The sequence below is a fragment of the Aulostomus chinensis genome, chromosome 7 (genome assembly GCF_037954235.1).
Source record: "Aulostomus chinensis isolate RoL2024-O1b breed Wild chromosome 7, RoL_Achi_v1.0, whole genome shotgun sequence".
Taxonomy (NCBI): domain Eukaryota; kingdom Metazoa; phylum Chordata; class Actinopteri; order Syngnathiformes; family Aulostomidae; genus Aulostomus; species Aulostomus chinensis.
The window spans coordinates 12,942,157-12,958,224 of record NC_141326.1 but is presented as its reverse complement, the minus strand read 5'-3'; the positions used below and the strand labels follow the sequence as shown (position 1 = coordinate 12,958,224).

At 42.5% G+C, this 16,068-nt stretch overlaps 1 protein-coding gene across 3 annotated transcripts in view; it reads right to left on the bottom strand.

Moving 5' to 3' along the window:
- Positions 1-2,167: 2,167 nt before the first annotated feature.
- Positions 2,168-16,068, bottom strand: part of gnao1a (guanine nucleotide binding protein (G protein), alpha activating activity polypeptide O, a) — an 89,812-nt gene continuing 75,911 nt past the window's right edge. Inside the window, exons 7-8 of one of the 3 annotated variants that reach the window (XM_086208504.1) lie at positions 8,356-8,509; positions 2,185-5,165 (exon numbers count right to left, since the gene is read on the bottom strand). In XM_086208504.1, the coding sequence (XP_086064630.1) occupies positions 4,978-5,165; positions 8,356-8,509 (342 nt within the window). In that variant the 3' untranslated portion in view covers positions 2,185-4,977. The other 2 variants (XM_086208506.1, XM_086208505.1) reach the window with 2 other exon arrangements.

Sequence of the window (16,068 nt, the reverse complement as noted above, 5' to 3'; positions counted from 1 at the left end):
AGATTCCTGAAACCAAATTCCAAATATTCTCATCTCCCTCTAGAAGTTGTTTCTATTTTTAAGCCTGGGTTCAGCAGTAATGTGTGAGTTATTCCTGGTATTATGAACACACGAGTGTTCGCACAAATTCCAGCAAGTTCGCTGCTGAAGCACAACAGCTAATCCAGAGTGTTTTATCATGTCCTCAAATTGACTCTCAATACTGCTAATTTAAAGGGATCCTGCAGCCAATAGCAGCTCTGATACAGTGTGCCGGTGACTTAAAAGTTAAGCTAAGTTTTTATTTTTACTTAAGATAAACAGTAGACTCAGTTTTCCTCCTTTTTAACTGCGCTAACTTTGAGAACATCAGTCATCCATCTGTGAATAAGCAGGGGTTAATGTCTTATTGGTAAAATTATGTCAGTAACTAATCCAATTCAATGTTTCCCACATGTTAACAGTAACCCAATTTTGTCATTTTTAACATCAGCGTTAGGGTTTGAATATAAATCTGATTTTCAGCAAAAAATCTCTGTGGCGTCAACCTGCCTCTCGTGCCAGGCAGCCACTGTATACTGAGTGTGGCTGATGTATTCAAACCGTATTTACTGTCCATCATGTGAGAAAAGTGTACTGTCGTCTCATTTTGTTTGTTCTCTCTTCCAGAAACAACGAACATTTACCAAACGGTCCGTGCAGTTTTCCAGTAACGAAGGAAAACCTCCTAAGCGTCTTCAAGTGGATGCTGATGATAGGCACTTGAGGATTATAACCTCTTCTGCTGTATTGCTGAGTCTAACGACGATGTCACCTCTCAGCGGTAACACAGACATCAGCCTGACTGCCAGCGCTTATATCATCTCACCATGACAGTTACATTTACAGTCACAGGGAAGCGTGTTTGCATTTGACTAATCTGATTCCTTCTGGGGTGATGAATCAGGTCAGATCTAATAACAGCTTGTGGCGTTTGATAAAGCGGTCGATCACTCTGGAGGCGATCATTTGCGGTCGTAATTAATCCCAGCGTACGTTCGGAATGATGCAGTTGGAAGGAAGGAATCTGTAGGATAAATGACGTGTCGCGAGGTTCCTTATTTGAAGGTGTTCCTCCCTGCGTCGTTGCAGCAGGATCAGGCCGTAAACAGCTTATTAACATGAAATCAGAGATGATCAACACAGGTGACTCAATGTCTACCAGCAACAACTCTGCAGCTGATTTCCTTTCCAAGGGTTGAACATTTCTGCTTCTGTTATTAGATTTGTGGTAATGAGGAGCTTGTGTTGTTGTTGTGGTTTTTTTTTCCCCCCGTTGGCAGGATTTCCGGTGTCTAGCTCGAAAAGTGACATCTGAGAAAAGAAAAACCGTTAACTTTGCTGTCCTCAATCTCAGCAGCTTCTAAATGAAGTTTAGACGTGTGTTCGCCACATATTTAATCTGAGTACCTTCAACTACTTCATTACTGCAGTTATTTGCTGTTGCCTGTAAGGTAAATGTACGTGTACACCGTTCTCCACTTCATATACAGTACCACGGCATGAACACTAGACGATCTTCTGGTGGGTCACTCCAGACCATCCCTCGGGAAAACCCCCAAACCTGAAGGTGACCAGGTGTACTTTATTATATTTTGATGAAAACTATACTTTATCAGGAATATTATGTTGGGTAAATACACCTGTGATGGTGGTGCTAATTTTAAAGTTAGTGTTCTGGGGTAAATTGTATTTGCTTTGTTTTTATTCGATGTAAACCGCTTTGTAACTTGTTTATGGAAAGCGTTTATAAATTAAGGTTTATTATCACCATTATTATAATAATTTGTGGCGGAGATGACAAAAAGTTCCAGCAGAACCAGACTGCAGTCAGTACTGTGTTTACATCTGTGCTCACTGGGGGAGAGACCAGAAAACACCTGTGTGGAAGGAGCAGAATCTTTATTTTTAACCGTTGTTGGTGTAAAAAGCTCTTGGTAATGTCAGAATATTATGCTGCAGGTAGGTGACGTTATTTGATCAGCATACCTTTTGATTTACATGAATGAAACAGTAAAGTTTGTGAAAATGAGCTGTGAATTCAGTGGTGGTTTAAATGAAATTGCTCTGTCAATGCTACTTAAACCCACTCCCTTCGCAAGCAAAATCCAGATGTCAGCGAGTCCACGAGGAAGAAGGAGCTATACAGATGTAGGAAGAGAAGAAAAGACCAGACAGGTTGGGTTTTTTTTTTGTTGTTTTTTTTTGTAGTCATGAAAACAGTGGCTTTTTAATGTAAACACTACATTCGATTGGTTTTTCCAGCACGGACATCCCACATGAAATAACAACCATTCACTAAAGAGGAGTAGAGGGAGAGAGAAAGAGAGACAGAGAGATAGAGTGTCAGAGAGAGAGAGAGAGAGAGAGAGAGAGAGAGAGAGAGAGAGAGAAAGCTGCACAGAAAAAAGCATTCACAGGGTAAAGAACAGAACGTAGATTCAGGAGGTAAAAAAATAATGGCGGTAACAGGAACAGAATGCCAGAATGAAAGAACAAACGAAAGAACAGGTATATCATGTCTTTATACACAGTTGTTTTCTCTTTTAAAAACTAGAACTCAAGAAGGCAAGAAAGAGAGGTCTATATAGATAGTTGGATAGATAGATCAATGAGGGGTAACATAGATTAGCTATGAAGAAGATAACAAATTTCCAAATCTACTTATTGTGTGTGTGAGTACGAGAAAGTGTGTGTGTGTATGTGTGTGTGTGATGTGAGGACTGTGCTTTTCATTGTACACCTGGAAGGTGTGTGTCAAACTGATTTAGGAACAGAAAAATGAAGGACTATGATTTTATACAGCGACGTGTGAACATGCGGCGTCCCTAACTAGTGGACGCAGCGAGAAAATGTGCTCTCCCCCCCACCCCAAAAGTGTTTCTGTTTTTCTTTTTTCTGAAATAATAGAAAATTGATATTGTATTAATATTATATTTAGTTGTTCTGAGTCAGGCTAAAGTGAGGACACGGTTCTAATGCAGGGAAACAGGCAAAACGGTAAAAGGAGAAGGGAGTGGGGCACAGTTCAGAGCATTACAACACGGGGTCGGTCTGAGATCGCCGCCATTCCAGATCAGCTTGCTGTCAAATTGGAACTTTGCAAAACATCTTTTTTCATTTAAAAAAAGGGGAGATATAGAGGGGAAAAAAAGAAAAAAGAGTTCTGTAGCTACAAAGCACAAGAAATATTATCTTTTGAGAATCTTACAGGATCGTCGTGATCGTTGTTGCTGCAGTACTATTATATCAATACCCACGTTCCTCTCGGCGCGTTCTCTTTTCTCGCAGGTGCAGGTTTTCTTTCATCTTTTGTTTTGACAGGCTTTAGTTCTACATCACTGCGAGAATCTGAAAATTTACACTTCAACTTTCCGACAGTCTCCATCAACCAACTCTTCTTATTTGACCCCGCCCCCTCCCATCCAGGTACCAATCATCGCTCTGCTGCAGCGACTGCTCTCCATTTCTATTGGCTCTTACTTTTTTCCCCCTATTTTTTTTATCAGTGTATTTGTTTTTGCAATTTTTATTAAAAAGTTTTGTTTTTAATCATTTTCTGAACAGTATAACGTGAACCTTTTTATTAATGAATTAATTGGTCTATTTGTACAAAGGCTTGAGTATTTCATGCTATCTGTGTCAGAAAAACAGGAGAAGAGGAGTGAAGGAGAGAAAGGCCTTTGACCTGCTATGGTGACCTCTAACCTTGCCCTCCCTCTCTCCAAAAAACCCCCAAAATATATTTTTAAAAAAAAATTTAGCACACCATGCATGGATGGAAGTAATAGAAATAAAGGCATGATGTGTAAATGAAAGTAAACGAGAGAGAGAGAGAGAGTGAGCGAGAGAGAGAGAAAGATTGAGAGAGAGAGAGAGAGAGATGTAGGACAGGTGATCAATCAACCAATAAATTAAGAAATTAATCATCCATTTTCAAACCAAGAGTGAGTTTCCTTACTTGGAGAAGAAGTTAGAACAGTGAGGAAGGTAGTTCAAACGTGTCCTTGCTTCTAAAAGCGCAGCTATCTACAGTACAGTACCTCTGTTACATGGCACTGATAGGACATCTGGTTCCTAATCAGGCTCCGCCCACAGCTGGCTAACGGCTAAGGCCAGATTTGGGAACAGGAAGCCCCACTTCCTGTCGATGAAAACTGGGTCGAATAACAGAGAGAAAACAAACAAACAAAGACGAAAAAAAAAGAGAAACTGACAACAAAATGTTTCAGCTAATGTAAACAAAAGACTAAAGTTAAATGTTATCAGTTTCAGCAGGTCGGACTTTTTTAAGGTTTTGTTTGGTCGACCTGTTTAGTGTTTTTGTTGTTTTTTTTTGTTTTTTTTAGTGCTATCAACATTTTCACATATTTCTGCAAAATTGTTATTACATAAACACTACTATTGCAAAAGGAAAAAAAAAATACAAATAAAGGTGTCAGGTCAGGCAAAATGTGAATAAGAATCTGTGTACAGACTGATACTCATGTAATAAATATACACACAAATCAACAAAAATAAAACACGTCATATTCAAGATAATAATAATTAAAAAAAAGTTATGTTAACAACAAAAGACGGGAGAGAAAAAAGAGAGGAGAAAGGGGAACAGAAGCTTTCATCGACTTTGTTCAAGAAGTTTTCAAGGCGGCAGGGTTTTGTTTTTCCTACTAAAACAAGTTTGCCAAAAACATCAGGGAGAGAAGATGAAGAGACAAGAACTAAAAACATTATATATATATATATATTTATATTTATATATATATGTATGCCTATTATTTTTTAAATTATCCTCATTATTAATATGTACCTAGTTGCATTTTTCTTTCTTTTTTTTAAATAATCACCGTCGCCATCATCACCGTCATCATTTCCACAGCAGTGTCAGAGGAATGGGGGAGGGGCAGGACAGGAGGAGGGAACAAAGGGAGGAGGAAGGGGGGGCATTACAAGATGTATTCAGTACAAGCCACACCCTCGGAGGTTGTTGGCGATGATGATGTCGGTCACGGCGTCAAACACCACCTGGATGTTTCCTGTATCTGTGGCGCAGGTCATGTGACAGTAGATTTCCTTATTTGGAGAGCGATTCTTGCTCTCGAACTGTGCTTGGATGTAAGCTGCCGCATCCTCGTAGGTGTTGGGTCCTGGAGGGAGACGAGACACACAAGGAGGGAGAGAGATCACGGTGGGACTCCAGATTTTAGTCGAGGGGTGAATTCTCAGCTAAATCTGCTGCCATTTCCCAGGACAAGAAGATTTCAGAACATCTACCAGCCGGAGAAGAACCTTTCTGACTGAGACGTTCCGCTGGAACGACTAAGGCTCGGTCTGGCTGAACCATTAACGCCACACCAAAAAAGAGAGAAAGCCATTTTCATGACGTGTGTTTGTCCGTCTGTGAGCAGGAAAACACAACGAGTCGTGGATGGATTTTGATGACGTTCGTTTACGTGGTGTGGAACAGGTCGAGGTACGGTTGGTTACATTTTGCAAAGAGTGACCCAGATCCAAGTGATCTAGAACTGCTCCCAGATCTGGTGATGTCATATCAACCGGATGGAGGTATGCCCTCGAACGCAACAGAACAATGTCAGCAGGGATGAGCGCACGATTCCAAATGGACTTCAGCAGCCAGCTGAAGATTTTTGCGTCTTTGCACAGAATAAAGTGAATCAATGAAAACTCACAAATCCTGGCTGATTGGAGCCGAAGCTGTTAAAGTCATTGGTGTCACAGTCGCTTATATACAGTGAAACTTTGCATTTGGAAAAAAAAGTCGAAGTCTTAACTTTGGTCCCATGATTGGTGGTGTAAATGATTGACAGGGACAATATTGAGCAGCAACACTAGAACAGCACTGAGTCCTGGTACATCGATTAAGACGGTTTCTTTCTGACAACAGTGAGGAAAGGAGTCGGGCAGAGACGGAGCTTTCTACTAAAACCCTCCCTCCTCTCCGTCCACTGCAGGTCCCGGCGTTTTCCCTTAGGATGAAGTGCTTTGGTGTCTTCTGACGCGTGTGTCGTGTGTCCCTGTCCTCCAAAGGTGATTCACTAAAGTCCTGATATTGCTACGAACACGCAAACGTTCACCAGTGAGTTCATGTTTGTTTCAATCTTTTAATGCGAAGTTCACTTTTATAGCGTTTTTCCTTCATGCCTGCAACACGTCAACAGACACACATCTATTTCTGTAGGATTCTCTCTATAATGTTGTCTCTCTCTCTCTCTCTCACACACACACACACACACACACACACACACACTTGAAATTACAATCTGAGACTTTCATTAGCAAAAACAAGCAAACTTATTACTTCACAATACGCACAATTCGATGAATCCGCAGCTGCTTGATGGAGCGGCATTCTCGCTCATGAATGCACGTTTTCTAACAAACGTTGGCTCTGTTAGCTCACGGTGTTTTGTGATTTTTGTGGTTTTCATTCACCGAGTCCTCCACTAAGTCACATGAGCTCTTTTATGAATCGTGCTTCTTTAATTTCCCTCTACAATGTAGCATCACGTTTGAGTCGTCTACACAGTTTTACCCTTAAAAGTGACAAATTCCAGGAATCCAAGGAGAAGAATTGTACAAGTGTAATGTTACACATGAAAAGGAACCCTTCAAACCACTCAGTTCATTTGACTGACAGCAGCAGCTTTTGCTAGGTCACTGCTCGATAGAACTTTTCAGCAGCAGACACTGTGACATGTCATAGCAGGAGATAAGTCAATAACACACACACACTCACATACACCCATTTATATATTATGAACAGTATATTTATATGTATGCATGCCTGGTGGCTCATTACGTTAGCGGGCCACCAGAATACAACAGAAACATTGTTAGTGTTATTAGTAACAGCTGTGCCTCTGCTGCTAAAACTGTCCAAATGTGTGTGAAACAGGTCTGTGACATCAAGGACCCACTTCTTCTTCTTCTTTTTTTTTTGCAAACGTTTATCATACATGACCCAAGATACTCTATTACTTTATCAAATGCTAATTTTTTGTTGTTGTAGAGCCTACAAACGCCAGCGGAATCATCTAGAATGAGCTCACTAGCGAGATGGCAGTCAAGTACGGAGTTGATAGTTATACTTCATATAAAGTACTCGTCTCCCCAAGTGCAATTGTACGGTAAACGGCTTGAGTAGCCCATTAAAATAAAAGGCATGATTCAGAGAGACGTCTGGCTGTGAGGTGAGGACAGGACGCGGCGGGGGATCCAGACACGGAACATGTCAGATGGACTTGCTGTGATTATCAAGGCAGACATTAAGATAAGCCGGAGAGACAGACAGACAGGTGACAGGAGACAGCTCCAACTCCGCTCTTCATGGCTGATCAAGCGTGACTGTCTCCGGCTCTCTGCTCTTTATCCCGTTTCCTTCCCACTGACTCTCACCTCGGCTCTACTCCCGCCTCTCCTTAGCGTCGCCTCTCACTTCTCCTAACACAAGTAAGTACATCTCTCTGAATCTGGAGCTTTTTTCTATCTGCTGCTGCGCAAACCCTCAGGGCACCACGTCCCATTTCCTCACACTCACACTGCTCTGAGCAAAAAAAACCCCCAACAACCCCAAAAACCAAAAATGCCACTCTTTTCAAAAACAAAGCTATGATAATGAATTAATCGTGATAATAAATATATAATATTCTTCAAATTTTAGAATTTAAACCTTTTGCAATGACGGCATTAGAGAGAGAGAGGATCCTCTGTACCGCACACACACATTGACTTCTTATACTTTTGACAACTAACGTCATCCATCATTTTAGTTAGATACAGGTATTCTAATGCATGCAGTGCCCCTAGTGGAGATAATGCAAATAGCATGTATTTCCCTATCTGTCAAACACGGAAAACTACATTGTTTTGCTGTTTCCTGTTGCCGTTTGAATTGTATTTTTATGCTTCACAGTACAAAAATATTGTGTAGAAAGTGCATCAGAATTTTTTTGTTGGAGCTGAATTTGGAATTCCAACCCCTCCATCTCTTAAAATACATCATCTCGCCATATCTTATACCACGATCGTTAAAATAGCCAAAATGATCACAACAAATCAAAAATTGAGATGGCGTCAGATGTGCGGCATTGTCTTCACAGGGTCGACCAGGCAACGTAAAATATTGGCTCCATCTAAAAAAGCACAGTTCATGATATTTGGTAATAAACTGTACCACATCGATCCATGGAATACCAGGACCGTATTCTGACGGCTGTAACTGAATTCAGTTTTCACACGTCGCTGCTAACTTGTTCACTCGTTTGTTATCTGGCTTCCCTCTGCAGAAACTGGACTGTTCTAGAGTCTGGTCTTTACCTGTGTACTCAGGGAAACAGATGCTGAGTGGAGACTTCTTGATCTTCTCTGCAAACAGATCTTTCTTGTTGAGGAAGAGGATGATGGAGGTGTCGATAAAGAACTTGTTGTTGCAGATCGAGTCGAACAGCATCAGAGACTCGTGCATGCGATTCTGAGGGGGGGGAGGAAGAAGAGGAAGAGTTTTTCACACTGAGAGGAAGAAGAACATAGAGCACCTCTGTTTGTTTCCAAATAAAGCTGAATGCTTGTGCACCTTTGAGAAAATGAACATGCTGCATTATGCAATCACCAAGGTAATAACAGAAACACTTTCTGCCTCACACAAACACAGAGATAAAAACAGAGTAGAACATGTGAGCGGATTTAGGAAATTCATTCCAACATTTTCAATAAATAACCATAGTTTAAGAAAACAGTGGCGGGGATGGAGAAGATCAGGGAAATATAAACAGAGTAATCCTTCACAATTAAACAAAAATACCATCTGAGTACACAGCGAGCACACAATGGAGACACATCACTAAAAAAAAAAAAATCATACATGTGTAGTTACTCATGTGGTGCTTTATTATAATTTCTCTTATGTATAAATACAACTTTCAATAAATTATTACAGCAGTGGAGGAGATACAGCAGGTACATTTACTTACAGTGCACGCACACGCACACACACACACACACACACACACAAACGCATGCACGCACGCACGCACACACTCACACACACACATACAACAGAGGTGCCGATTGGTGTGTGCGCAGTCGACACAGGAATTGGTTGGCACTGAAATAGGCCTGTGAGTGAGTACAAGCACATACAAGCAGAGCGCAGTGCAGCAGCAGAGCTGAAGTTACTTCTGCACCGAAATGATTTGGGAATTATCGGATGTGACGATGTTGTGCAACTGATTTGGTCGATATTTACAGATGTCTATATTCTCCGCGTAAGTTTATACGCTATTTACATTTTGTACGTAGTGAAAACACATGTAAACATTGTGAAATGCGAATAATTTACCTCCCAAAGACTTGGAAAAGCCCATAAATCACATATGTGTTAATGATGACCACAGAAGAAGAGACGGGCAAAACTGAGCTAGTATAAACATTAATATCAGCCACTGGACCGATGCAGAGCAGATATTATCGTGCTCTCCTTGATTACAATTATTAATCAATCCTTGATAATTACATCCATTAGAAGGTTGTGAGAAATAAAATGATGGCTGACTTAATTTAAGCAAATATCTACTTATAAACTTGAAGCCGACAGAAAAAACCAACCAGTTAGACAGTAAAATCTTTCTTTTTTGGCTTCCACAGTGACACTTCAACAAATGTTGCCTCGGTTATCCATAAACTCTATCTCCTTCTCACCTCAGCCAATCGGAATCAATTACTTATCTGTGGGACTGAAAACTGGACACAAACTCCATTACCCACTCTCCTCTCTGTCTGGCCTGCTGCTCTCACTTCCCACTAGAGCTTTATTGGTAATTCATTAGGAGTAGGTACAGGTTGTGAAAAGTGAACACAAGCACGCGTTTGAATTAACACACACACACACACACACACACACACACACACACACACACACAGTGATTTCCTTGGACCATATTTCTTCACTGCATATGCATCAATCTTGTCTTCACCTTATAAACCGCTAACAGCTTTAGAGCTTCAGTGATGTGGATAAAAGCTGACACAGAGGAACACACACACACACACACACACACACACACACACACACACACACATAAGCTGTGAGAGATGTTTTCTGGCTCGTGGACAACCTCACCTTTCTGTGAGTTCAAACCAACGCGGATGTGGTACAAGTTCTCCGCTTTGTATTGGCAGTGTTGGAGTCAACACGCTGCATTAAAGTGGAAAAAGAATCGATATCTTTTACAACAAGGTATCAGATGTCAACGCCGTAGCAGTGACCCTGCAGAGAATGATCGCTAGATTTACAGCTTTGCGGGCAATCCATCCAATGTAGCCTGAAAAAGAAGATTTATTGCTGTTTTCAGAACTAGATCTCCACATAGTGATCTTGACCTTTGACACTGGTAATAGAAGAGGTGATAACACTGATTCAGGCACACAGTAAATCGGGTGTTATTACACTGACTGGAGCAGGACGATGAAATTAGTTAAGTCAGCGATGGCTGACTTTTCCGTCCCATGTTAAATATTTGATCTTTGTCTGTTCTCCACCACAGAATTTGGATGAGGAGAAAAAAAAGCAGTCTTACTGAGCTATTACACAGATCTAGGTGGCATAGCAGGCAGGCTGGTGACTGAATGTCATGGGTTTGTTTTTCTGTTGGTGTCCACAAAATAACTACAAATGCCTGAATTCATGTGTTTACAGCAGATTACTGCATTATGTCAAAAAAACAAGTTGTTTTTCTTTAAACTAACTGGCTAGAATCGTTGCAACTGAGACATGGAGACCTGAGGTCAACACAGGCATGAAAGATGTTTGACGCAAGGGTTGTACAATGCCGTCGTCACCCAAGGGCGAACACAAATGTTTGTCCTTTCATCCGAATGTGAATTGGAGCCTGATAACTTGGTGTCAAAGGACATATTCTTCCGCAGCTCGAGTCTTCTCAGAGGCATTCAAAGAAGGACAAAGAAAATATTTCAGCAAGGCGCGTCTTTGCTAAACAGGCAGGTGAAGGGAGGTAGAGGGATGAACTGGGATTGGGTCCCGTGGGAATGATCATATGAACATTCAAACAAATGAAATAAAATAAAAAGCAGAAGTATAGGGTGGATGGCCCTTTACAAAGGGCCGTTTAGTTTTTCTACCAGAGGAGTGAGACTCTGGTTCATGTTGCCGGCAGTAAGTTGGACTTGTTCGCGCTGTGGGTTGGACTACGCCAAGGCTGCCCTTTGTCACCGGTTCTGTTCATAATTTTTATGGACAGAATTTCTAGGTGCAGCCGGGTGGTGGAGGGGATCGAGTTTGGCGGTGGGAGGATCTCGTCTCTGCTTTTTTGCGGATGACGTGGTCCTCTTAGCTCCATCAGGCCACGACCTCCAGCTCTTGCTGGGACAGTTGGCAGCCGAATGTGAAGCGTCAAGGATGAGAATCAGCACCTCCAATTCTGAGGCCATGATCCTCAGCCAAAAAAGGGTGGCCCTGCCCACTCCAGGTTGAGGGGGAGGTCCTGCCTCAGGTGGAGGAGCTTAAGTATCTCGGGGTCTTGTTCACAAGTGAGGGTAGGATGGAGTGGCAGATTGACAGGTGGATTGGGGCGGCATCTAAAGTGATGCGGGAGCTAAACCAGTCTGTTGTGGTGAAGAGGGAGCTTAGCCAAAAGGCGAGGCTCTTGATTTACCGGTCAACCAACGTTCCAACCCTCACCTGTGGTCATGAGCTTTGGGTAATGACCGAAAGAACGAGATCGCGAATACAAGCGGCTGAAATGAGTTTCCTCCGCAGGGGGGCTGGGCTCTCCCTTAGAGACAGGGTGAGAAGCTCGGTCATTCAGGAAGGACTCAGAGTAGAGCTGCTGCTCCTCCATGTTGAGAGGAGTCAGTTGAGGTGGTTCGGGCATCTGGTGAGGATGCCTCCTGGACACCTCCCTTGGGAGGTGTTCCAGGCATGTCCGATTGGGAGGAGGCTTCCTGGCTGACCCAGGACACACTGGAGTGATTATATCTCTTGGCTGGCCTGAGAACGCATTGGGAATCCCCTGGAAGCGCTGGTGGACATTGCTGGGGAGAGGACAGTCTCGGCTTCCTTGCTGAGGCTGCCGTCCCCGCGACCCGGACCAACCGGATAAGTGGAGGACGACAACGACGAAAAAGGAGGAGGAAAATAAAATAGAAACTGCCTTTATTTCATTAAAACTAAATGAAAACAACAAAATATGAGCACTACTCCTGACCAGTGCGTCAAAAGACAGGGAAACAAAAGGGACAAACAACTCCGTGCATCTCTTTACTAATAACCTACAAAGTAAAATAACGTGTTTCTTCCCGTGGGATGGGAGAGCATCTCTACAATTGTGCGGGAACATATTGTCAGATTATTTTCAGTTGTGGGCGGGAATGTAACACATAAGTCACGGGAGCGGGTGGTAATGGGCAGAAATCCAGCGGGAGTGGGTAGGACTGGGATGACGAAAACAGTCCGGCCCAGGACTAAAGGGAGAGACTGATGGCTGCATATGTCAGTGGGGAAGAAAAGAAGTTCCAAACACTGTTCACAAAAATGCTGCAGATTTTTTTGCACAACAAGAGAATCTGAAGTGACGGGAAAGGGAACCAGGTGACCACATCTTGAATGTGGATTTATTAAAGGAGAGTTTAGATATGCATACTTCTGATGTCAAAGGTCACTGTAGAGATTAAAAAGTCAAAAAATGAGATTATATAAATCTTCCCATTTGCATGAGACACTTTGGATTGATACCCTGGTATTATTTGCCACGAGCAAGTATGTTGTTCTGACATTTTAAAGTCCCTTGTGTGTGTTTGTTTTCAATGTGTGTGTGTTTGTGTGAGACAGAGTGTTGAGGGCCTGTGTGTTTGTGTGGAAAGGGTAGACAGGTGCCATCTGGGTAATTAATCCACAGATACTGACTCCACCACAACACCCATGGGGTGACACACTCTCTCTCTCTCTCTCTCTCTCTCTCTCTCTCTCTCTCTCACACACACACACATGTTTACAATCACGTATGTATCACATACTGACCTTTCCTGCACCATCACCAGACAGACATGTAGGTATATATAATTTATAAACACGCGTATGCACACGAGCGCGCGCGCACACACACACACACACACACACATACACACACACACACACACACACACACACACACACACACACACACAGGCTTATCAACAGCCTAAGGCAGTTCTCTCTCTGTCTCTAATTAGGAAAAGTTGGCCCAGATGTGGAAGCTGAAGATGTCGTCTATCTGCTTTAGTGAAAAAAAGAGAACTTTGCAGCTTTACGTAAAGGGTTGACTCAAGTTGGAGTGTGGAGGGAAGAGTGGAACAAAGCAAATGCCCTGCACATGAATAAATAAAGAAGCTCATACGAGTAAAGCTGTTGGGCAAAAACCCAAAGACAAACCGAGTTCAGGCTCCATGTCATGCTGCTTATGAAGCTAACGCTAATAATACTGTGTTCCTGGTGGTAGACATGTGTCTCTTTGGCATCAAACTGTTCCCAAAAATTGTGCACGTCATTTTTCATTGCCGCTAAGCTCTTCAGTACATCAAACCAAATCTTCTAGCAGCTTTGGGACATCTACAAAGCAACAGAAGTGGAACTCACTCAGCAGGAAGAAACAACATCAAGGATGAACCAGAAGCCAAGAGGCGGAGGCTCTGGTCCCTCAAGACCACATGAACTCACCACCGTACAATTTTTCAAAGCTCACCCTGTGCTTATTAAGGCCGAGTGGTGGACAATAAGGATAATAAACCGTGCAGTGCCACACAATGGAGGCAGCCCCTGGGCCTTATAAAATCAATGCTTCAACTGAAGCATTATCAGAGAATTGTCTATTTGAGTCAGCAGCCCTCTCTCTCTCTCTCAGCTTTTATTTCAGTGATTGTAAGGTGGACTCATGCACTTCAACACCGCCTGGAAAATCAATCGAGAAGTCCCGAAGAACAGACGTGGCTTCTGCAGGGCTGAACCGTCATGGCGGCCCTTTCTAGGGCAACTATAAATATATGTTTGATCCGAAGCACAAGTTTAATTAACACACAACAAAATTAAATGCTTCTAAGGCAGTATCATTAATGCAGTAAAGACGCAGAAGCAGCTTGAAGCAGCTCCCATTGGCTTCATGATGAGCTGTAGCAGGTTTGGACTCGTAGTTTGGTTTCGCTGGCCAGCTACAAAATATTGATTGTAATGTTTCCCCAAACAATTTCATCGTCCTTGCTACGTATGTGATAGATAACTATGTACCCTAAGACGAGTAATTCATAGACTATCGAAAGTGCTTTAAAAATTTATTTTCTTTCTTGCTTGGCACAAGAATGTCTTTGAACTCAACTGAGAGTGAATCTTGGTGCCCTATTTTTGTATCAGCCCTAAACAAGAGTGAGGCAGAAAGCGACGCTGAAGACGAAAGACAATTTAAATGACATTTAAAAAGAGAAATTATTAACACTACCAGGTAGTGGAGTGAGTCCCCGCTGGTTCTATCACTAAGGCATTACAGCATCAACTGTACATGGGGATAATAGCAAAGAGTAACGTCTCTAAAGGCAACAGTGAAGCGGTTGTTACTGCAAGTTGCTGCTGATTCTTCTTCCAAGTGAAAAAAAAAAAAGTATTTTAATCAATGAACCAACCAACCGATTAATTCGTCAATTAAAAGTCAAGTTGGGCGATGTGATGACATCATGAAACCAGCATGAGACTGGCTGTTGTATGATGACATCACAGATCTGAAACCTAAAAGAAGCCAGTCAGGGAGCAGCATCATCAGTACAGGCCACACCCCTGGAGGTTATGTGCTATGATGACATCAGTGACGGCGTCAAAGACAAACTGGATGTTGTTGGTGTCTGTAGCACAGGTCACATGGGAGTACACCATTTTGTTGGGGGACTTGTTCTTCAGCTCGTACTGAGACTTGATGTAGGCGATTCCCTCCAAGTATGTGTCTGGACCTGTGGGACAGAAGGAGTGGGAGAGGTGAGGGAGGGCTTTAAGAAGCATCCATTTATTGTCATGTGATCATTTAAGCCCGCGGAGCTCCTGCACAGTCCCAGTATCAGCACTATTTTTCAGATCTTTCCTGGAAACATGACCTTTGACCTCCTTGCTCAGCACATATTCTGCTGAGGTGCATCTCTCAGAGGTCCCAGATGGGCTTTACTACACTTGTTTACACCATACACATGAAACATGGTGGGGGGGGGGGGGGGGGTGGATGTGTTGTAGGAAGAGCCTCTCAGCTGATCTTTAAGGCAGCTGTGGCAGATACGAGCGCCCTGGCTAATCGGTTACTGCCATTATTTACACTCTAAATCAATAAATTTGAGCACAGCCACAACTACTGTCGCCCCTTTGACTCACCTCCTTTATTGACTGTGACTTTAATTGAGGGGTTTTAATGCTGATTTTGGCGAGGCGTCACCAACACCTCTCAGGCTCTCAGCCAATAGCATCGCTAGTCAGAGGCAACTTAGTTCTGCCATGTCACAGGACAGCAGAGAGGACAAGAGAATCTTAATTCTCTCTTTGTCACATTCTTGCTGTTTTCCTCTCTCTCAATCTGGCTGTTGTTCTTCTTCATATTCTCACAAATGCCTTCTGGCTTCCTCACATTCTCTGTTGACTTGTGTTTTTGGTCTCGTTTCTCTCACATCACGGCCCTGGAGGCTGAGACCATCTTCTCCTTCCTGTTGCCTACAATCATCTAAGCCCATTCTGTTCTCCTCTACATTCATTCAAAGTTCTTCTCTCTGCTCTACAATTCCTTTTTCAAAACCTCGGATGGAGTACAAACACAGTAGTGTCTTTGTGACTATAATGAAGTAAATCTGAAAAGGAAAGACGCTTCAAATTCAGATGGTACTTTTTGTGTTCACGCCATCAAATACGCAAAAAAGCTGTTTCAACAACTTGCACTGTAAAATGCAACCCAAAAGTGTATTTTGCCTTTCAAATACTCAGAAAAATGTATTTTATTCATGAATACAAAGCGAGCAAGC